Source organism: Odontesthes bonariensis, chromosome 16 (assembly GCF_027942865.1).
Source record: "Odontesthes bonariensis isolate fOdoBon6 chromosome 16, fOdoBon6.hap1, whole genome shotgun sequence".
Taxonomy (NCBI): Eukaryota; Metazoa; Chordata; class Actinopteri; order Atheriniformes; family Atherinopsidae; genus Odontesthes; species Odontesthes bonariensis.
In genome coordinates, this window is record NC_134521.1 from 4,565,300 (window position 1) to 4,587,957 (window position 22,658).

At 40.0% G+C, this 22,658-nt stretch overlaps 2 protein-coding genes across 2 annotated transcripts in view; one reads left to right on the forward strand and one right to left on the reverse strand.

Moving 5' to 3' along the window:
• The window catches only part of arhgef12b (Rho guanine nucleotide exchange factor (GEF) 12b), a 47,904-nt gene extending 41,596 nt beyond the window's left edge, over positions 1-6,308 (reverse strand). The window contains exon 1 of the mRNA XM_075487442.1: positions 5,692-6,308. Within this exon, the coding sequence (XP_075343557.1) occupies positions 5,692-5,723 (32 nt within the window). The 5' untranslated portion in view covers positions 5,724-6,308. The remainder of the gene's footprint in view (positions 1-5,691) is intronic.
• Positions 6,309-15,291: 8,983 nt separating this feature from the next.
• LOC142401632 (uncharacterized) lies at positions 15,292-21,746 on the forward strand. Its single transcript, XM_075487099.1, has 6 exons — positions 15,292-15,548; positions 16,003-16,122; positions 19,928-19,993; positions 20,081-20,206; positions 20,295-20,628; positions 20,738-21,746. Exons 1-6 carry the CDS (start codon positions 15,349-15,351, stop codon positions 20,981-20,983), a joined length of 1,092 nt encoding a protein of 363 aa, XP_075343214.1. The 5' UTR covers positions 15,292-15,348; the 3' UTR covers positions 20,984-21,746.
• The last annotated feature ends 912 nt before the right edge of the window (positions 21,747-22,658 follow it).

Below are 22,658 nucleotides of genomic sequence, written 5' to 3' on the forward strand. Positions count from 1 at the left end.
ACATTACTGCCAACCTCTACATGATGGTGATCAAACAATAAGTCACAATCACAGGCTTCTTCAGCTCCACGGCAAAAATTATCGGTACGGAACGTCATTCCTGCCAGCAGCAACAACTCTGTACAATGAATGTTTTACATTGCCTAATGCCTGAAAACTGCCATTGATTCAACACACTCTTTTCTGTTGTTTGTTCATACCTTTAAATACAACTCATAATTTAATCCTGTAAAGTATCCCCCCCACCAAGCAGTTATACTTCAATTTTTCTCAGGGAAATAAGCTTTATTCATCACTTCATTGTCAAAGTCTAACGTTTAACCAGCCATAAAGCGGCAGTTTCAACCATGAGCCTTTGTGAAATCAAGACAAACATAACAAAAACATTATTTTTACAATGGATGCCACGGTGCTCTCATGACTTCACATAATCCATCCATCCATTAATTTTCCATTCTGGGTTGCAAGGGGACTAAAGTCAATCCCCGCTACTATTTGTCGAGAGGCAGAATTTACTCTGGACAGGTCACTAGTCAATCAAAGGGCCAACACACAGAGAGACAGGCAAGACAAACAACTTCACACACAGGCCACATATCACATTAATTAGAAGCCAAATCTGCCTGGATGCACATACTCCACATTGGCGTCTTACATCATATGTAGTGCATAACATCATTTGGACAAAGTCCCAACTTGCAATGGGGGTTGTATTGCAACTTTGCCTTTAGCCTTCATAAATTTAATCAATATTAATGGCATATTGAGCCATCTTATTAATCTACAAACATAATTAACATCAACATAAATTAATATTGAATATATTATGAACTTTAATTATATATTAGATTCAACTGGATTTTCTGAAAGTGTTCTCAGACCAACTCACTTCTCTTAATCAGACCCTTGATGTTGTGCTGACATGGCATTGAAAGAGCATCTGAGAAAAAAACTATTTTTAGTAGCTGTCTAACAGAGAATGCTGTAACCAGATCTAAGGAAATAATTATATTATCACTTTCTTCACTGCCATGTGCAACAACAGAGGACAGCTACCTAAACTTTACTTGTTAACAGTGCTACAATTTCAATGCGTACAACATTGGACAATGTTGCCCCTCTAAAGATGAAACGGAAGATAACCATTCAGAAGAAGCTGGCTCCCTGGTATAACTCACATCTAGGCTACATGCTTTAAAGCAGACTGCAAGAAAGTTATAATGCCGTTCCTCTAATTTAGAGGAGTCACAATTAGTCTGGAAACATAGTCTAATAGCATATGAGAAAGCCCTTCGTAAAGCTAGAGCTGATTATTATTCATCATTAATTGAAGAGAATAAAAATAATCCCAGGTTCTCTTCAGCACTGTGGCCAGGCTGACATAGAGTCTGAGCTCTGTTGAGCCAGGTATTCCTTTAACTGTCAGTAGTGATGATTTCATGAGCTTCTTTACAAAGATTCATGGAATCCTTTCCACTATTATCACTGATGTGTCATCAAGTACAGCAGTTTAAGAGGTATGTTTAGAACCTGAACTGTATTTAACATGTGTTTGTCCAATCGAGCCTTCTGAGCCAACAACAGCAACAGTCTCATCTAAACCATCAATTTGTATTTTAGACCCAATCCTAACCAGACTGTTCAAGGAGATTTTCCCGTTAAACATAAGTTGGTTTAAGTCATTTTTATCTGAAAGATTTCAGTTTGTTCTTGTAAACGAAGAATCTTCCTCGCACACCAGGGTAAGCCATGGAGTTCCACAGGGTTCTGTGCTTGGACCGATTCTATTCACTTTAGAAATGATTCCATTAGGTAATCTCATTACAGCATGGCATGAATTTCCATTGCTATGCTGATGACACTTAGCTGTACTTATCTATGAAACCAGATGAAACCAATAGGTTGGTCAGACTACAAGTATGTCTTAAAAAAAAAGATCTGGATGAATCAAAATTTTCTTCTCCTAAATTCAGACAAAACTGACGTTGTTGTCTTTGGACCTGAGCGCTTCAGGGAGAAACTGTCTAGCTATATAGTTACTAATTTCCTTGGCTTCTAGTACTACTGTGAGGAACCTTGGAGATATTTTTTTACCAGAATTTATCAATTGATGCACATAAAACAGGTTTCAAGGACTGCCTTCTTTCACCTTCGTAATATTGCCAAAATTAGGAGATTGGATTGAAGTTTCGGTGCAATGGTTTGGTTTCCTTCGCTAAGCTACTTTCTTTTAATTGGCAAGGGTAGGGTATTGAATTGAACATGTTGCCACTTTCTGTTTTCATGGTCCTTTTTTATATATGCCACGGCGAAAGAAGAGCGTCTTGCAAACACTCGCGTTAGATGTCACTTACACCTCTTCAATGAACACGGAAAGTGTCTGCAGAATGCAAATAAAATCACAAGCTTCTGTAAAATAGGTTCCTTTGTGTTTGCAAGAAGATTCAACTGACTTGACAGCAAACACTATTCTTTGTGGTGCTGCTCTCAGATGCAAAAACAACAAAAACAAGATTAACTCTGTCGTCAGCTATTTGATTTATGAGATGATAACAAACAGGGCATCCATAAAGATTTGTGCAAGCAAGCAAAAAAAAAACAAGCAGTCAGGTGATGAGAAACATTGCAAACAAACTCACAGCTTGTCCATATCCTCTAAAGACCTAATTTCCCATGAAAACTATGAGTGCACGCAACCGGTGTCCAGCATAGTATTTCAGCAGAGGGTATTTAACCATACAGCGTTTTTTTTACAGACAGTTTTTACTGTGATTTCTCTGACTAAACAGTTTATAACAGTTTATTCCTCCAATGAACCAATGTAATTTTTTTTATTATTATTATCGTTATTTACTTTTTTAACTTTTGCAATTTGTTTGCTTTGCCTTCAGGTGCTTTGAGGCCAAGCCAATAACCTTCAAAGAAACAGTACGGATTTGGTTGGTGCTTTGAAGCAAAGCAGACAGAAGAACACATCACATCCAGACAGCGAAATATCTCAAATGTCAGCAGAAACTTTGCAGGCAGCTCAAGCTGAGTTATTCTCACAAAGAGACACTTGAACATCATCCAAGATGTGACCTAACCACTAAATGTAACCAAGCAACAACACCCTATTTTTGTAACACAAGCTTGGATAACAAACCAACAAAAAAAAGTATATTGCATAAAATCAAGATCAAATATGTATGAGATCAATTTACAGATTCAGAGGGACCCCCCAAAGAGTCTTTCCTATTACAGGTGAGATGATTTGCAATAAACATGTTGTATTAAACATAATATTGAAAGAGGAAAAAGTTAGATGGTAGTCGTCACTATGAAAGACAACTCATTTGTATGATGAAATGTACTTCATTGTTTTTCAGAGAAAAACACAGTTGCAACAAAGACAACCTCAGATACACTGTACAGTTTTTCTGCAGTTTAATGATGGGTGTGACCTATAAAAACTGAATGACAATATGTAATCAGTGTCACCTTTACTGTGTTGCACACAGTTCTGTATAGCTGAGGCAGAGAGAGATCATAAAATGTTTGGGATTCATGTGGAAATGTTGTTCCCAGGGATTGTTACAAGAAAATTAGTATTCTTCTGCCAACATGGACATCTGTTTTCTGTGCCATTTATCCATCTGTTCGACCTTCAGCTGGATTACATAAAGTTGATAAGGAGAATTTTCTGCATCTCTTTCTTTAAAATGGCCAATGAGGCAGTGGCCGTATGGCAGGAGGCTAGCAATTATTTGGCATATTGTGATACGGTGATGTTAAAAAGCATAATTGTCTGATGAATTCCCTGACAGCCACTGTCGTGTTTTGTAAAAAAAAAAAAAAAAAGGCATTTTTTTCTACAGGTTACTTGTCTTTAATGTGTATAATTGCCATTCATTTAAAACATACAGTACAAATATTGAAGATTTAACAAGTAATTTAGCCAGAAATAATTCCAACACTCTCAGTAAAATAGAAACATATACATGAAAGAGACATTTTTTTTTTTTTTAAATAAAAACTAAGGCTAACTACATCACCTGCTCCTCACTTTAAGGCCAATTTAAGTTGAATCATTTCATTTTCTTTTCCAGATGTGCTGTACCTTTCCTGCATTTAGGTGTAAAACATTGGTATAATAACTTAATCATCTCTACCACATCCCCCCTCAGCTTAGAGAGGACTTCCACTTCTATAGTCAGTTATCTTAAAACGGAGCATGATCTTTACGTGGAATTTGTGGCGGAAATTGAAAGAGACCCATTGTTGTAAAGAGCAGTGGAGCAGACGACAGGCTCGGTCCCACCTGTGGGCTGAAGGTCAAGAACTTAGATGACTTTTGTTTGACTTTCTGAGGCAGTCATGTGTGCCTTTATTTTTGGCGTTTCCTCGAAGGAAGCTCCTGATTTGCTGAGAGTACAAACATACAAGTGACTCATGTTGGATGGAATCTGAATCACAAAGCCAACCTTTAATGTTTCTATAATCATTAACCTCACACCATTTCCTACAGTGAAGGAGAAAAAAATGCTCAACAGTGCCAACAACCCTGAGTTTTCTGATCAGAGACGCCACATTATGGGCACTTTAAGGGTTAATGTGGCTGTTATGTTCAGTGCTCCAGTACATGCTGTCAATGAGACTCCCAGCCTGAAGTCATGTGACATGAGATAGCTAAACTTTTTAGGGGTATCCACAGTCCAGTCCATGTTTTGGTGATGAACAAAATCTCACTGAGGTAAGTCTTTATGGGGAGAGCCCCTATTTGGGGAATGTGCAGTATGTATTCAGACATAGAAGTCTTCAGTCACAATAGGGGAACTCCAAGACTAAAGGAACATTTCACTCAATTTTCCAAAAAAGTCATCCCAAGAAGATGCCCCCTGCTGGTTCCGGTTTGCCAATCTCCTTCTGTGTGTGGGTGGAGGGAGACACTGTCCGCTGACCGTGGTGAAGTTGGTTTGACATTGGATATTCGACAGATATTCACAATAAGGAAATAAGGTGTCTTTTTTTTCCCCCCAATACCTCCCAAGCCATGTGACTTAGTGACTCCAAACCAATGCAGAATAGTTCTCCTGTAGTACCAACCACACACACCTTTTTTTTTTTTTTACATCAATTGTATGCACATTCTATTTTATATGATTTTTTAAAGGAAAAGCCATTATTTCCTATAGGGAAAGAGACCATTCCCTATATGAAATAATGGCTTTTCCTTAAAAAAAAAAAAAACATATAAAATAAAATTTGCATACAATTGGCTTTTAAAAAAAAAAAGGTGTGTGTGTGGTTGGTACTACATAGGAGAACTATTCTGCATTGGTTTGGAGTCACTAGGTCACATGGCTTGGGAGGTATTGGGGAAAAAAAGACAACTTATTTCCTTATTGTGAATGTCTGTCGAATATCCGAATATCCAATATCAAACCAACTTCACCACGGTTGTCCGCTGTACTTTCTCGCAATTTTAGCCTTGGATTTGTTTATCAGCTGGATGTTAAAGTCATTAAAAAAAAATAACACAAGAGTTCAAGAGGCCAAGTGTTAAATGTTCTAAAGTTGCTCATTTCCTTGCGCTCAGCGGCTCTATCTCCGCGTAAAGTGTCAAGACAGCGAGTTGGGGGGTTTAATAAAAGTGAAAAGCGAAGAAAAAGGAAAAGAAATCACAGAGAGAGAAGGAAAGTTTTCCCCTACCTGTCTGTGAGTGTTGACTGTGTGCCACTCATTGGGCTTCCCTGGTGAACACTTCACCCGAAGAACACTTCCATCCCGTCCAAAGTATTTGTCCAAAAACAGCTGCTTTATTCTGACTCCGTGAGGTCGGTCCGCATCCCAAAGCGTCCTGGTATCCAACATGAAGCTTTTAACAGTCCCGTTATTCTCAACGAAAGGATGGTTTTCCTGTTAAATCCCAACAGTGAGCGGACATGTGTGTTCAGAAACGGTAATGCTTCCTCAGATCCATCAGAAAGGAAGAAGAGTGAGGACTCTCTCTTCGGGGTGTGGATGTGTTTCAGAGAGCAGACGCTGCTGGCATCACATCTGGAAAACTTTTCTCCTAACTTTTACATTCTCATCTAACATTTTCACCCCCAGGAAATACTTCCACGATGATTCTCCAGTCTATTTCTGGTGTCCGGGGGAAAAAAATAGCGTCAAACATTGGCTTCTGAATGCAAAATGAACTTTCTCCTCTGGTTTCCGCTCAGTCCTGCGCGCTGACGGATGTTTCCAGCAGATATGTTCAACTTTAATGTTCGCCAATTTGCTCAAGCAGCCCTGATTGTTGCTCCTCTGCGTGATGGAAATGGGAAAAGGAAATGCTTTGCGCCCCCTCCCCAAAGCAGAGAAAAGAGCGTTCAGGAGCTCCTCGAAGTTTTCTAAACCGTGAGACTTCAAGCTGATTAAGCGCTTTTATAGGATTTCTTTCTGCACCGGGGCACGTTAGCTGTGCTGATCATAGATGTTGAATGAGAATGAGAAAAGATTAATCTTATATCACCCCTACTGTGTTCAACTACAACGAGTTTCACCGGTGCCCAGGGGCGTGGCTACAGGGGGACTGGAGGGGGGGGCACTGCCCCCCCAGGAACAAGTCCTGCCCCCCTGAGAAATGCCCTGTCCATCCAAAGAAAACTGGCCAGAAAAAAAGGCCACGATTTATTATCTCTGTTTGTGTCTTGTATTGATAGAATAAATGCAGGTGGTGATTTTAAAAAAGCATATCTCTGCAAAGTTTATAGCTTTATTTATTTTTTGTTATCCCCCCCCCCCAACCTTAACCCCTTGCTGCTGAAAATTTTTTTTTTGTTGTATATAATGATCTGAAATGTAGACTTAATGAAGGTAATAAACAGCTGGAGTTGGCTGGATGTCTTGACAAGTATCTACTTGAATTTAAACCCTCAAAAAAAAAAAAAAAACTTCATAAAAAAATTCCACACTGTTTACAAAATTGACGGTCATGATTTATGCTAGTGTGACCATATTTTCATTACTGAATTGAATTAATACTATTATTATTATTATTATTATTATTATTATTATAATGCTTGAAGTAGTAGTGGTTTTCCCCCGATTTTTTCAGGTACTGTTTTCTGCCCCCCCAGATGAGCTAACTGCCCACCCACACATGCCAACTACTACTACTACAAAACTACTGCATTAAGTACAGTTTTGATGCAGTTGTTTTTTTAATCAGGATGCATTTGTTGAGTCAGGACTAAACAAGGTGAGGCTGCGTTTCAGTTTGATGCTCCTAAAATCTGGAACAGTCTTCCAGAAGATGTGAGACAGGCCTCAGCTCTGACAATGTTTAAATCCAGGCTGAAAACAGTTCTGTCTAGCTGTGCATATGACACCTGAAAGTATTTTATCTGCACTCTTCACTTTTAAATTAATTAATTAATGATTATTTTTAATGTTTTTTTATTATTATTATTATAAATTTTTATTATTATTATTATTATATATATTTTTTAATCATTTTATTGCCTTCTTGTGATTTTATGTTGCTGTGAAGCACTTTGAATTGCCTTGTGTACGAATTGTGCTCTATAAATAAAATTGCCTTTCCTAATAGTATGCTTTTGGAAGATTAGATATATTTGTAACATTTTTGGCCTATCTTCAGACAGAAAAGTAGTTTAATTGGGCCGACGATGTACTCCTCCTGTATTAACAACTAATTCTTATTTTTCTTTTACATGTGTCTCTTAGTGGTCACTGGGTTTGTTTTTGTAGTTGTTTGCAATAATGTATAATCATTGGGAGGCTTTGCACTTTCGGTGGTTGTGTTATTTTTTCCAGTTTTCTATTCACATGTTTTCGCATGCCTTGGTGATTATTTTGAATCTCTGGGGTTGTTTACTCTAGCCTCTTGCTACACACTGATTATTTGATAGCCAAGTTGTTTCGACTCATTTGTATGTTTTAACTACACCACCTCATAGATAATATGGTAATGATATGTTGAAGAGACAAATCATGTTTAAGTAATTTACTGTGTAGGAGAAATCTGACTGAATATAAGTGTGTAATATGTGAAGTGAGCCCATCATGAAACGTTTCTTAAAGCTGGATCCTTGTTGTATTTGACTGACTGTGTATTAAACTGAATTAAAAGATTTTCCTTCTAAAAAAAAAAAATGAGCAAAAAAACCTCCTCCTGTGAGTGACTAGACACTCCAAGCATGCAGTGATTATGGAAGTCAGTTTAATGACAGTGTTGAGCAAGAAAGCTGAACTGAATTCATTTGTTTTGTACGGTGGATGTTATATAATTGCATATTACTTTAAGATGAGTCAGTGTTACCTGTGTGCCTCTACGTGTGTGTCATTATGTCAAAGTGTGGTACAGCCGCAATATGCCAGGAGGTTTCGATGTCTCCGGCAGGTGTTCATATGTTTGTGTTTCCGTGGCCAGATTGGATCAAAATAACAGCATCAGAAACCAAAATGAAGTCATAAAACTAATAGCTAATATCACACTAAAGGCCAAAACTGAAGATGGGTGTAAATCCGGAGTATGTTGGCATACGAACTGGTGTATTCCCATTGCAAGGTGGTCTGTATGTGGTCTGGATGTTAAATGTTACTTTCACCTTATCCCAGTAAACCTGTTCAATAATCCCTAAATCATCATGATATTATTATTTCATGGACTGTATTGACAATGAGCAGGACGTTGAGACCAGACCTTATAAGTGGAACTCTTTGACAAATTCAAAATCAACTCCAAGACCCATTGTATGTGGGTAGCTTGCACAACCCTAATTCCATACAAAAGTTGGAATGGTGTGTGAAATGTAAATAAAAACAGAATGCAATTGTTTGATATTATCAAAACATTAAGAAAATCTAGAGACATCCCTAATGTTCAACTCTTTCATACAAAAAAGAAGTCATATATGAACGTGATCCAGAATCTGTCTTCTTTGGACCAAAGCTGATTTAAAATAGAGAGAAGCAGAGTGGGAAACTGTTTTGTGGTTAGCTGAATTGTAGTTAAATTAAACATCTGCAGCTCATCCAGAACGCTGCTGCTGGAGTTTTAACCCGGACTAAGAGATCTGAACACATCACAGCAGCTTTAAAATCTTTACTCTGGCTTCCAGTCAGTCACAGAATAGATTTTAAAAGCCTGCTGATGGTTTACAATCTGTGATCTGTTCAGAGAATATAAAGCCAGCAGAGCTCTCAGATCCAAGGACTCAGGTCAGCTGGTCCAGTCCAGAGTCCAGACTAAACATGGAGAAGCAGCATTTAGCTGTTATGCTGCAAACAAGTGGAACAAACTGCCAGTGGAGATTAAACTTTCACCAAATGGAGACATTTTTAAATCCGACATTTCTGTTCTCATGTGTCTATGCATGAAATTTGCACGCTATCTTTTAACTTATCTGGACTGTTGCTTGTTTTTAAATTCATTTAAATTATTTTCTTTGTTTCTCTTTATATTCTTTTATGTATTTTTAATGCTTCTTCCACTCCCTGCTGCAATGCTTTTATTTTATGTAAAGCACTTTGAATTGTTTGTACGTGAAATGTGCTATATACATAAATTTGATTTTGATTTGATTCGGACCAAAGCTGATTTAAAATAGAGAGAAGCAGAGAGGGAAACTGTTTTGTGGTTAGCTGAATTGTAGTTTGAAATATATATATCTATATATATATATATATAGATATATATATTTAAGCACACAGTTTGACCAATCAACTATCTGCAGACTGACATCACCTGATTATCTGAGTCAAGACTATCCTACTGTTGCCTGTTTGGGACGAAAACCTGCAGCTGGTGATGGAAATTGAATCATTTTGAACCATTGTGTCATAAAGTGGTTCACTACCCGCAGCTTCATTCAATTCCCTTGGGTTACATCTACTGGCAGTAGCGATTGTTGCACCAAATAAAACAAATATTATACATCTCTTCTGTATATAATAACACAATAATTTAAAAACAATGTGAACATTTTTGGTCTGTCATTCATATTTTCTTTGGGAGTGTGCTTGGTGTAATAAAGAGGGTGCTTGTGTTGCTTCACGTGTTTTTATTCAAGAAAAGTAGTTTTTGCACAGTAGAAGGGCTCAAACGGTTTCTTTTTTTTTTTTAGACAATTTCTCCAGCGAGTTTGAAGCATGCTTCGAAGCTTCGGTGTTATTTATTTAAAAAAAAAACGAGCGTAGGGGCATAGTACTATAGGGCTCGGGCACGTGACGTCACTACGTGAGCGGCGGCCATACTGGAGGCTCAGAACTATTTTCTTTACATTGATTTCCACTGCGCGCAGACGTACTCCCGCCTGGTCTCGGAACTTTCTTCGTTGGTTTATCTATTTTACTTATTGTCTTTGCCACTATGGTCGCACGTTGCTGTGTCGTGGGGTGCAATAGCGTAAGCAGTGACAGGAATGGGGGGGAAATCGTAAATGGTTTATCTTTTTACCGGTTTCCTGCTTGGAGGCGCACCCACGGAGACCAAGTGTCCGAGATAACAAAGCGTCGTCGACTAGCATGGATCGCTGCTGTAAGACGACCAAGCATAACTTTCCACTCAATCCCGGTGTCGATGAGAGTGTGTTCTCTGCATTTTCATTCTGGTAAGTTACAGACTTTTGTGTGCTGAGGTAAAGATCCCCGCCTTCACAAGAGGACACTGTCAGTTGGAAGCAAGGGATGTCTCAATGGGTTAAAAGCGGAGGACAAATTTCGTGTGTATGCATGTGTACATGACAATAAATCTGATCTTAATCTTAATTTAATGTGGAAAATACAAGGAAAATTGCCCATCTCCAAATTCACATGGAAAGGGCGATTGGAACTGTCAGAAACAATACAACTTTTTGTCAGCAAAAGTACCTATCAACATAGTTTTGCCGTGCGAAGGTGAAGACAAAACATTCTTTGACAAGATTGTGTCTGTGTGTTGTACTCTGACCACCATGAGCAGGAGTGTTGTGCAAAGTTGAAGTCGTCTGAAATAAATATGCTTTGAGATACAGCCAAGTGTGTGTGTTTCATTATTTATTTACAAGTAGAGTAACATGACAAAAGTGTAAAGTGTCATTATAATTGAAACTGTTGCAAAGTATAAGCACTGACACCACATACTATATACGCAATTATGTCCGAAAGGGTGAACTTAGGCAGTAAATCTTCGTCGACACTCCATTCCTTGCTCGGTATTTCATAAGGGTCCAGTCCGTTTATAACGCCAATCTTCTGGAGGTACCGATCTCTGGCTTCCTTCTGTAATGTATCCCGGTATATCCCACATCCTTTCTTCGATTTTAACATGCTTTTCTCTCACTTTTCTCTCACTGTTTGGTCCTTGATCTCCGTCTTGCCTCAGGGTTTGTTTACGAGATTGTGCCTCCAATATGGCGACCATATCCCAGAATGCAACGCGTGTGCCCGAGCCCTATAACTTGTTTTATGAGACACACATCTCTCTTTCTTTTTTTAAATAAAAAATTGACAGTTCTCGTTTATTTTTGAAAACCGGAAGTCACCACATGCTGTTGAAAGTTAGCGCTGAGTTTCTCAGTCGTCTCCGTGGTGTAAGATAATAACTAAGCTAATAAGTAAGAATGTGTGAGAGTGTATCGTCACTGAGAGCATAGCATATTTTAAAATGAAAAATGTTTTACTTTCTTCCTTGTCTGTCACAAATATTGCAAAACAGCACATTAAAAAACTAATCTACTTCTTCTCCGCCACACAGTCTTCTTCTGTGGTTCAATGTGTTGTTCTATGTTGAGCATCAACGTTGAGCACCGCCACCAGATGGCACCACAGAGTCTCTATTATGAGGAGAGGGAAAGCTGGCGGCTATTTCCGGGTGGTACTGCACTCTAGGGGCGCCAACGAAGCAGTGCAATGCACGCCGAACTCAATGGTGGTACTATGAAATCCACCTTAGATCCAGCCATTGCTTTGGATAGAATTTTTTAAATTTTTTCATTTTAATTTTCCTAAAGGCAGGATAAATTATCCTTTCAAACGGCACTTGGTTTGATTTTTTAGACTCACTAGATCTTTTTAAAATACACATTTATTGTCAGTATTGCATCCCGAGTGACGTCACGCATGTGGCATCACTTTACGGCATGGTCAGTCCTAGCGCTGAGCTAGCAGAGAGGTGTTAGCTCAAATAGTTACAGATTTCAGCACAGCCCTTTGACATACTCTCTGACTAGCCTCTGGTTTAGCTTTGGTTGTTGTTAGCAGCACCAGGTTAGCACTCTGGCACAGTGGACGAGTGCCGTAAAGCAGCCGGTCATAATCAGCCGTGCGTTCTTCAGATTCCATTTTACTAAATGCTAGCGAAGACTGACTCGCAAATGCCAGACCTGTAAGAAAACAGAAAGATATAACTCCCAGGTTATTGTACTTTTGATATAAATCTACATCCCTCTGTCAGAAATCACAGTAATATTTTCAGGTTTCAGTCGCTAGCGGGGACATTTTTTGAGTTATTAGCGCCAGCCCTATGGAAAATGGTCATTCTGCACTCGCTCGCCAGCGCCCCCAGAGAAAATCAACTGAACTGCAGCCAAATTTTTTATAATGGGGCGAATAGGAAGTGGAACGGCTGTCTGTAAAAGGGCTGTGATGTTACCCGCAAAGGAGTCATTGAGCTTCACCCCCTCAACGTTGATCTCCGCCCCGATCTGCGGTCTGCAGTCAGGGGCTACTCGCCTGAAAAGCTGATTTCTCTTAAGCTCTAAACTCTGTAAACTTTAGCAACATTTGAAACATTTTCAGGCGAGAAAGTAGTCGTTTAGACCCCCAACGTGTTGAAAACCTGACAAAATACCGGCTATTTACAATTTTGTTCCCACGAATTCGGCGCTAAAGCTAGCCGCAGTGAGCAACGCACTTCCGGTTATGCCGTTTTGACTGCTCTCGTCCCGTTAACGGAATTTGACCGTTCAAATGGCGAGGGGCGACGTCACGTTACGTTGCATCTTGGGTAGTTTGAGTGTGACAAGTAACCTCATGATGAATACTCAACATTTCAGCGAATATAGTATGCATCTAGTGTACATCCGGGAACTTAAAAAAGTATGACTAGTAGGAATAGTAGGAGAAGTAGGCGGTTTCGAACACAGCCAGAGTCGGCTGTCTGTGAGTAAGCGCTTCAGGTCAATGGACGGTATGAGCTCCATCGCGCGCCATCAGGGTACCCACAATGGCCCTCATTTATCAAACTTGCGTAAGACGAAAAACATGCGTAGGTCGTGTGTACGTTCTTTTCTGCGCAAAGGTTGGCATTTATCAAATCCATCGTGAGCGCAGGAAAGATGAAATCGCCACGACAGGTCTGAAGCCGTGTACGCACTTTTCCATTTTGACCTGCGGTGACTGCAATAGCATACATAAACAGCAGCGTCACTAGTGCGTGCCTCATGAGTCGCAACAAATCCCTAGGTTAAAATTACAGACTTATCACTTCAAAGAAGCCCCATGTTTTATTTGACTTCAACATGAAAATAAACATAAACGCAAATTAAATAAATTAAACAAGTACAACTCCGTAATTGGAAGAGTGATGGCTCATTATTCAACCGCGCACCCTCACACCGAACGCATACGCGCACGCGTGCCACTGTGGAGAGGTGTACAGGGCTCCTAAAGGGCAGGTGGATCTGTCTCTCGGCTGCGGGGGGAACCCTTCTATATACGCCCGAAAAGGTATGCAATATTATTATTGCATGCGGGGATCTCCATAACATTGCCCAAAAAAATGGAGTGCCATTTCCAGATGTACATCCAGAGGACCCCGCACCCAGAGATCCCTTCCACCAGCCTGCACAGCCAAGAGCGCTCAGGAGGAGAGAGGAACTTATTCAGCGATTCTGACTTTTGTTAAGCATTCTGTTATTCAAGGAAAAAAGACGTAGCTCCGATCAGGCCAGCCACCCTCTCCTCCAAGGCACTCAAATCCAAACCTGGATCGGATTATTTCTGTGTGATTGATCAGCTAAAATATGAGCAGTGTGTGTTAAATGAATCTCTGAGGTGTAATTCAGAGTGGGGGCTCGAGAGCACAACCTTAGAAAGCACAGCAGTCACCAGTAAACATTTCTACTGTTTACCCCAGGCTTCTGGTAAAGTGAGTAATCATCCCTAGACAGTTAATAGCTTAACGCCATACAATGCTGATGAGCAGGTTGGTTACAGGTGTATGTGGATATGGGTGTATATATATAAGTATATATAAATATAGGGATATATATAATTGTCATGTGATCCACACTCCTTACCAGTTGGTGGCGGTAATGCTTCTATAAGTTGTTTGCCAACCGCCAATAAAAAAAAAACGAACTAGAGAGAGAGAGAGTGAACTTCTTCAGGTGAATTTTTCCTAGCTATCAAGCCCAAGCTTTTTTATATATTATTTTATATTATTTTAATTTTATTTTTATTTTTTTTAATTTAATTTTTAATTTTTTTAATTTATTTTTTTTTATCCCCCCAGTCTAGCATTAGAGTAGGCTCTCTTGCATCCATATCCCAGTCCAGCAGGTGGCGGTAATGCACCTTTTCCATTAAGCTGCCAACCGCCAATAATAACCCAAGAAATGGAAGAGAGATGGCAAAAGTTATGGGAGGAAGAAAGAAAAGGACGTTGGTTGTTTAAAATACAAAGGAAAATAGGGAAAATGAGAAGAACAGAAAGAAGTAGGAGAGAGGAGATCATTATAACAAGACTTAGAATTGGACATAATGGATTAAATAAAAACTTATATATGATAGGAAAACATCAATCAGGGAAATGTGAGTGTGGGGAAGATGAGACAATAGAACATGTTATGATATATTGTAGGAATTATCAGGTTCAGAGAAATAATTTAATTAGAAAGCTTAGTAGGATGAAAATTAAATTAGATATAGTAGATTTATTGCAAAAAGAATCAGGAAACAGATGTTATCAGGTAATTTTTTATTATTTAAAACGGTGTAGGTTATATAATAGAATATAGTATAGATAAAGTATATAAATGAGGGTATATGAGTAGGGAGTATGTAAAAGTGTAGGCATAAATAGATATATGGGTGTATAGATGAGTGTTGATGTATAGGTATATGTATGTATATATATATATATATATATATATATATATATATATATATATATATATATATAAATAAATATATATTGAACGGGTATATATAAATATAGGGATATAGATAAATGTTATGTGATCCACACTCCATATCAGTAGGTGGCGGTAATGCTACTAAAAGTTGTTTGCCAACCGCCAATAATAACCCAAGAAGAAGAAGAAGCATCAAGCCCAAGCCGCGGATTTATCTCGCGCAGCCAGAGTATTGACTATGGCAGAAAAGACGACAACAGCGGGTTCGAAAAGAAAAGGCAAAACTGTGTTTGAAAAAGCAACTGCTCGGATAAAGGCCACAGAAGAGCGAAACAAGACGAGAGTGGTAATCGGTACGGCTTTCCAACGTTGGCGACAACTGAAAGAGGAAAATGGGCTACAAACGGATGCTAAGCTGGCCCAGTTTCTACTCGATAGGTAAGATAACATTATGTTTTATTATATGTTGAGATGCTAATTGGTTACGCGTATCTTATTCACCCTATCCGTGAGAAAATTAAAGATATTGACTACATGCAATGTCCCAGCATGTTTGCTAACTTACTAGCACAGTCTGAACTACTGTGTGCTCAGGGGCGGTCCTAGAGGCGGGCCGACCGGGCAGGCGCCCGGGGTGGCATCGCTGGGGGGAGGTTTAAAAAAAAAAAAAACGTAGCACCTGATTGTATTTTAACTGCCTTAACCCCTTACCATTCCTGGTGATTTGCCTGAAGGAACGCCTGAAAACTGTAGCTCTGTGTGTGCTAGTGTGGCACTATAAGGTATTATCCTGTTCAATCCATGCTTCTAAACATTTTGTAAGATACGCTTTATACAAACTCCGAAGGGCAGTGTGTACAAACTGATAACTGTTGCTTATTGTTTTTGTTAGCTATGATGCTAGCATGGCACACACCAGTTCGACTCCATTGAAAAGCAGCGTCTTCAAGCTCCCTCCTCCTCCTCCCTCCTTGTCGAACATCGGTCCTGAATCGTCTTTAGACTCAGACATGTAAGTACTATGGGTTTTGAAAAACGATTATTTCTACCCTTGAGAAACCATTTATTTTTTTTACTTTTTGTGTGGCATGTGATGATCAGTGACGTTTTAGTAGTGGCACAGGTCAGGGTGCAACCACTGCCAATGCACCGTGGTGAAGTTGGTTTGATATTCGGATATTCGACAGATATTCACAAAAAGGAAATAAGGTGTCTTTTTTTTCCAATACCTCCCAAGCCATGTGACCTAGTGACTCCAAACCAATGCAGAATAGTTCTCCTATGTAGTACCAACCACACACACCTTTTTTTTTTTTACATCAATTGTATGCACATGCTATTTTATAGGATTTTTTTTTTTTAAGGAAAAGCCATTGTTTCCTATAGGGAATGGTCTCTATAAAATAGAATGTGCATACAATTGGCTTTAAAAAATGTGTGTGTGCTTGGTACTACATAGGAGAACTATTCTGCATTGGTTTGGAGTCACTAGGTCACATGGCTTGGGAGGTATTGGAAAAAAAGACACCTTATTTCCTTATTGTGAATATCTGTCGAATATCCAATATCAAACCAACTTCACCACGGTTGCCAATGCCACTATTTTATGGATGAAATGATTTTGTTTTTAGTGGCTTATCAGTCATTGCAGTACATTAATTACTGATAAATAGGGGTGGAACGGTACAAAAAACTCATGGTTCGGTACGTACCTCGGTACGGACCCTACGGTTCGGTACATTTTCGGTACAGTGCCGAAGGAGGCGTGTAGCGAGGTTTGAGCACATGTAATAGATATCTGAATCCTGCCTCTTCTACAGTGGAATATGGGCGCATAGCAGATGCGATGTAAATTCCAATTGCTTCGGTAATTTTTTTTGCTCTGCATGTATTCGTATCCATGTCATGCTATCACGGCTGAAATGTTTCATCATACCACACAGACAGAACCTGCGCGTGTTTAATAAGTTAAACTTACACTGGTCTCATTTGTCTGCAGCGCTCTGCTCTCCTTTCTTCCTTCATGAAATGAAAAAGTATCTCCTGACTCTCTGTGAGCTCTTCCAGCCTCGATATTAGCGCCTGATGTGGTCGTCCATGATTAATATCTCCATCATACAGACCACGAACACGGTGTCCTCCCCGCTCTCCATATTAGCTTCTTTGTGGTGTTTTTTCTACTCTCCTTACTTTTACCGGTTTTGTTTTGTTGTTGAATGTGGCGCTAAACGGCTAACGTAACACGTCACTGACGCGGACGGCTGCGCGCGGCGCATCAGTCCCTATCAGGTCCCGACTCATGTGCGAATGCAGACTGAAACAGTTCCGCTGGGGAAGGACAGTTATCAGAACGAAATTCGAGTAGGACAGTTCTGATAACTGCGTTCTTATAACTACTCTGTCCGAAAGCGGCTTATGTTAGCTCTCTCTCGCAACATCAACCCAACAGCGGTACCTTCCCACAGAGTACAGTTTGTATTTGAAGGTGGAGTTTGCTATCTAGACTAGAGGTGCACCGAAATGAAAATTTGTGGCCGAAACCGAAACCGAATAATAATTAATCACTTGGCCGAATACCGAAACCGAAACCGAATATTACAGTTCAGTTAAGTTAACAAAAGTTAGATTTTTCACCATTTTTAAACATTGCTTAAATCTACGCCTTACAATAAATGTTTAGACATGTTTTTCAAAGAAAATAAATGTTTATTTGAAATCTTCAAAAGTTATTACTAATAGCTAGAGATAAGTTTAATTAATTCCCATTTTCAATTCATTCTGGGTTTTTTTTCATTCATTTCATACAACAATAAAAAATACAACATATTATAAACGCGTTCCAACACAAAAATGTAAAAACATGCAATATAACAAATTATCTGAGTGTCCTTTTTGGCATAGAGTCTAGGTAGCCTGCTCCTTCAGGAACAGTGGCAGCATTTTTTGTAGTTTGTGTGTTTTGCCTTTTAGTGATATTTTAGACTGAAACTACTACGGTGAGAAGACAATTCAACTTGGCTGTAAATGCAGGAGTTTTTTAAAAATGTATTTTGAAATACATGCTTTTATGTTGAAACAAGTAAAACAGGAAGTAGCGCCGGTTAGCTCCGTTAGCTTCACACAGAGACCGAGGAGCACCTGTAGCGTGATGTTACCTGCTAGTTTATTTTTATTTCATCACTCCATACTTTGTGGTGTTTGCTGTAACTGGGTGAATGTGATGCAGAGGAGAAGTGTAAGTTAAAGAATCCCAGTTCTGACCCTGCAGATTGCCTCTGGGGAATGACTCTGCCGCTGGTTGAGAAGCAGCTAAAGTGGCCAGTATTACTTTGATTATTTATTGGTACCAGCGAAAATGCTAAGAGTGCTATTTCTTTAATGATTACAACAACTAATGTTGTCTTTTATTTTGTTTACTCGAACATTTAGTTCTACGGTGTTGATGTGGCGTTTGTGAAAAGAACCGGAGTCTCACATTGAATCAATGGGCGGCATATTGGCAGAGTTTACAGATGAGTTTGGTTCTGTCGACTCCGCCGTCTGTGGATAATTTTGCGTCACCACTATTCGGCCTCCGATTCGGCCACTCATTTGGCTTTCGGCCGAAAGCCGAATGTGTTTTTTTTTGCGTTTTCGGCCGAATATTTTCGGTTGCCGAATATTCGGTGCACCTCTAATCTAGACCAATCCAGGCATGCATATATATCTCTACGGACCAATCAGAGCTTGCATGTGGCAGTGTTTAAATGGGTCCTGAAGGAAACTCTTGCAAAATAACAGTTCCGCGTTCAGAAAACTTCCGTACCGTGTGTATTCTGCGTGGCAATGCGCGTACCGAACCGTGACCCCCGTACCGTGACGGTTCGGCACGAATACAAATACTGTGCCGGCCCTACTGATTAATACTGATTTATTTATGGGCATTAGCTGTGGTTGTACTACCCGATATTAGAGTCTCCAAAAACGCAATTGACCCACATAGCAGATCAAGTCTCTGTGAGACTAAATGATGACACGGTACTTAATATTTTTGCTGCAGTAATGTGTTAGCCTGATTAACATCGACTTTCAAATCTCTTCAAGATTCTGGTCTGACCAAGACCATAACGAATACGATTCGAAATGGTCTGGTCAACCCGCCTCCCTCGGGTTGCTACTGGTTGAGGCCAGAAAAGGCTGTGCCTAAGCTTAAGCCAATCACACCACTCTTTCCTCTGACATATGATTTAGCTACCAGCGGGGCTAACTGGTAGATTAAACTCTTACCAAAGCAAGTAGGGAGCAAGGCGACAACGTCTTTCCTGTCAAGAAATGATTCAAGGGCTGTTCTTTGCTCGATTTTAAACGAGAATCTCCCGTCGAACACTTTCATTACAGCATCTACAGCAGTGTCAAAAGCTTGACGCTGCTCCATGTTGATATTGAATGAAGCGCTTCCGTGTACAATCCATGGGTTGAGTGGCAGTTCAACCACGTCACTACCTTGAACACGCCTCTACCCTGGGCCGTTGGCGCTGCTCAAAGTTGATTGCTTCCCGACAAAGTGAGTGGAGTTCCCCTGCCAGGGGGAACTCGAATCCACCTGAACGAGCAGTTTGCCTGAGGTAGTGCAGCAGAGCCGAAGGTGTTGTGTGACTGCGAGGGCGGAGCCTGGGTAGTAATGTGTACGCTTCCTCCAATGTCCATGTTGTACCGTTTCCATGAATTTCATACAGCCTGTATTCACACAATGTAAATGTACTGCGTACCTTGTGAACCTTGTAAACTAATGACACAAGTTCATGATGTTCTCTCCTCTGCTTTATTCATCTGATTAGTTTGTCAACATCGGACGCTTTTGTTGATGTCAGCGTGGAACAGTTCAATGACATTCAAAATTCTACGTAAGTGTTGTTCTCAAAACAATTTATGGACAGAACAGCTAAGAAAAAAAATGAGCCGTCCTTTGAATACTGTGCATTATTCTTTAGAATTGACTGGGATGACGATGAGACCTGGGACTCTGACATGGACAAAGAGTCTGTGTCATCCTTGGAGGAAGACGTGACCAGGGAAATGGACACAGACAGTGACGACAGTGATGCTGATTATATGCGGTAAGCTGTATTCTGTAGCACTACCTTAGCGTGAGTATTGTTGTTATTGCTGTTATCACACTTTCTCTGTTTCTTGTTTGCACTACAGAACAGGAGGTGCTCTGAAAACTAGCTTGCGTTTGGAAACGCTGCCGACAGTCGGCTCGGAAGAATCGGTTCTTGATGATGTGGACTGTAACCGTGATTCGGCAAGGACAGACACACCGTTGCCAGAGGCGATGAAAGTCGTGGTAGAAGATGATGTTATCGGCCATCCTGCGTCGATCGTGTACCACGATTGTCTGAGGCAGCTCGCGGGGTGCGTTGCCTTGCCAATGACCGAATGTACAGAAAAAGACCCGATGACAAACAAACAGTGCTCTGCCAAGGCACCTTTTGAAATCCGGATCAAATCCCAGGGCACAGCGGCTGTTGCTGAATGGGTGAGTTGTCACATATTTAATATATTTTTTTATTTCAGTCATATGGTGAAGTGGCTGCTTTATGTATTCTGTTAACCCCCCCCCACCCAATTTTTGTCTGTGTTTTCAGATGTGTTCTCAGGGTCATTTGGTGTGGCGATGGAGTTCACAGCCCATGTTCAAGTTTGGGATGTTGGTCGGGGACTTCATGCTTGCAACCAATATATCGCTCTCAGGCAACAACTACGCCAAAATATCCCTCCTTTTCAAGTTTATGAACATGGGGATGGCTGACAGGTCCAACTTCTGCAAAATCCAGGATTCCTTCCGTGTTAAAACTCTGCATCTTAAATTTCCCCGTAAGATTCGTACGTAACAAAAAATAAATGGATTACAATGTCAGGTATGCATGCATACAATAGTAACATGCATATTACACTAGTGCTGGGCGGTATACCGGTTTATAATTTCGTTATGATATGAATTTTTAATATACCGCCTTACCGGTGTATTTGATTACACAACGGGGGGAACGCTGCGTCGCGCGACATTGTTTGAGACGGGACCCTTTTCAGTGTTGCGCTTCTAAACACGCACGTTTACTGTCTATGGGTGCGAGGTGGTAATAAGCACTTGCGTTACACGAAGGTGAAGGTGGACAGGATAGACATGGAAAGTTCCGAAATCAAAGCTTCAGAACTAGTAGAACACGCTGACACAGAAGAACTTGTGCACAAAAAAAAGGAGCCGTGTCTGTAGTTTGGAAGTTTTTTGGTTTCAAAGAATCCCACGTCGACCAAAACAACCATTTTATGCAAGTGTTGTCGGGCTACAGTTGTCGCTGGAGGTGGCAACACGAGCAATTTGCTCCATCGCCTTAGCCGTAAGCATGTCTTAGAATATGAAGAATGCATGAAGTTAAGGTTAGCACCCGCCACACCAGCAGGTAACACGGGGAAAGCAAAAGAAAAGTCGAGCCAAATGTCACTTCAAGACGCGTTTGCTCACCTCATTTATTTATAATACAATATATAATTATTGCAAGTTGCACTACTTTTTTGTATTGATTTTCATAAAAGATGTTTGAAATTTGCACAGTAAAAGTTCTGTATTTTGACTGCAATTGTGTTTGCATTCCGATTCCTCACTTCATTAGAATCATGAGTAGCACTTCTGTGTAAACAGCATCATTTTTCAGGGCTTGGACCAGGATTGGGAAACACTGCGCTAGACGGAGGTTCAATCACACATTTCTGCTGAGGTAATGACAGATGGCTCCGTGATGACTCTCAAACAATATTTTAAAGTTGAACCAGCCCAGCACCTGGTTCAAGGTGCTAAATAAAGAATTAAATAGTTCCACAAATTAAGAAACTTAAACTTTTTTTTTTCTTTTTTTTTTTGGAACCAAAACTTTAAGATTTTTTTCTTGGACAGAGGGTCACATGATGAATCTGAGAAGGTTGCAAAATATAAATGTACTTTATTTATACAGCCCTTTACAGACAATCCTTACGATGTACCAAAGTGCTTTACAGCAGGTAATAAATAAAGAGAAAAACAATAAAAGAACAGTGAAAGCAATACAATATTATATAAATAAAATGACTAAGAAAGAAGGAAAAAAGGCAATTGTAAAAACGTTTTCGTATTTATTCATATATTTGTGTAAAATATTCAACCTCAAGCAGCAATTTAGGCAGAAACTAAATGAAAAGTCCTGAAGAGATAAGACTGTGACCCCCACCGGAGAGCTGCAGTGTCAGAGTGTGAGCAGCAGGGGGCAGAGTGCTCCTCTGGCTGCGCCTTTGTTGTGCCATCCCCACCGGGCCCCTGGCTTTACTGACTGATTTATGTAGGTAAATTACACTGCTGATGTCACTATGTTTCCAGGAAACAAAAAAACCTGGGAAAGACGAAACTCCTCTCAGCTGTCAGTGTTATTAAAGCCTGGCTGCCAGTGAAAAGGAAACAAAAAGTGTGTAAAACCCCTGAAAATAAAAGATGCGCTGTGTTTGTAACATGATGCACCGAGCTGCCACATGAGGGAA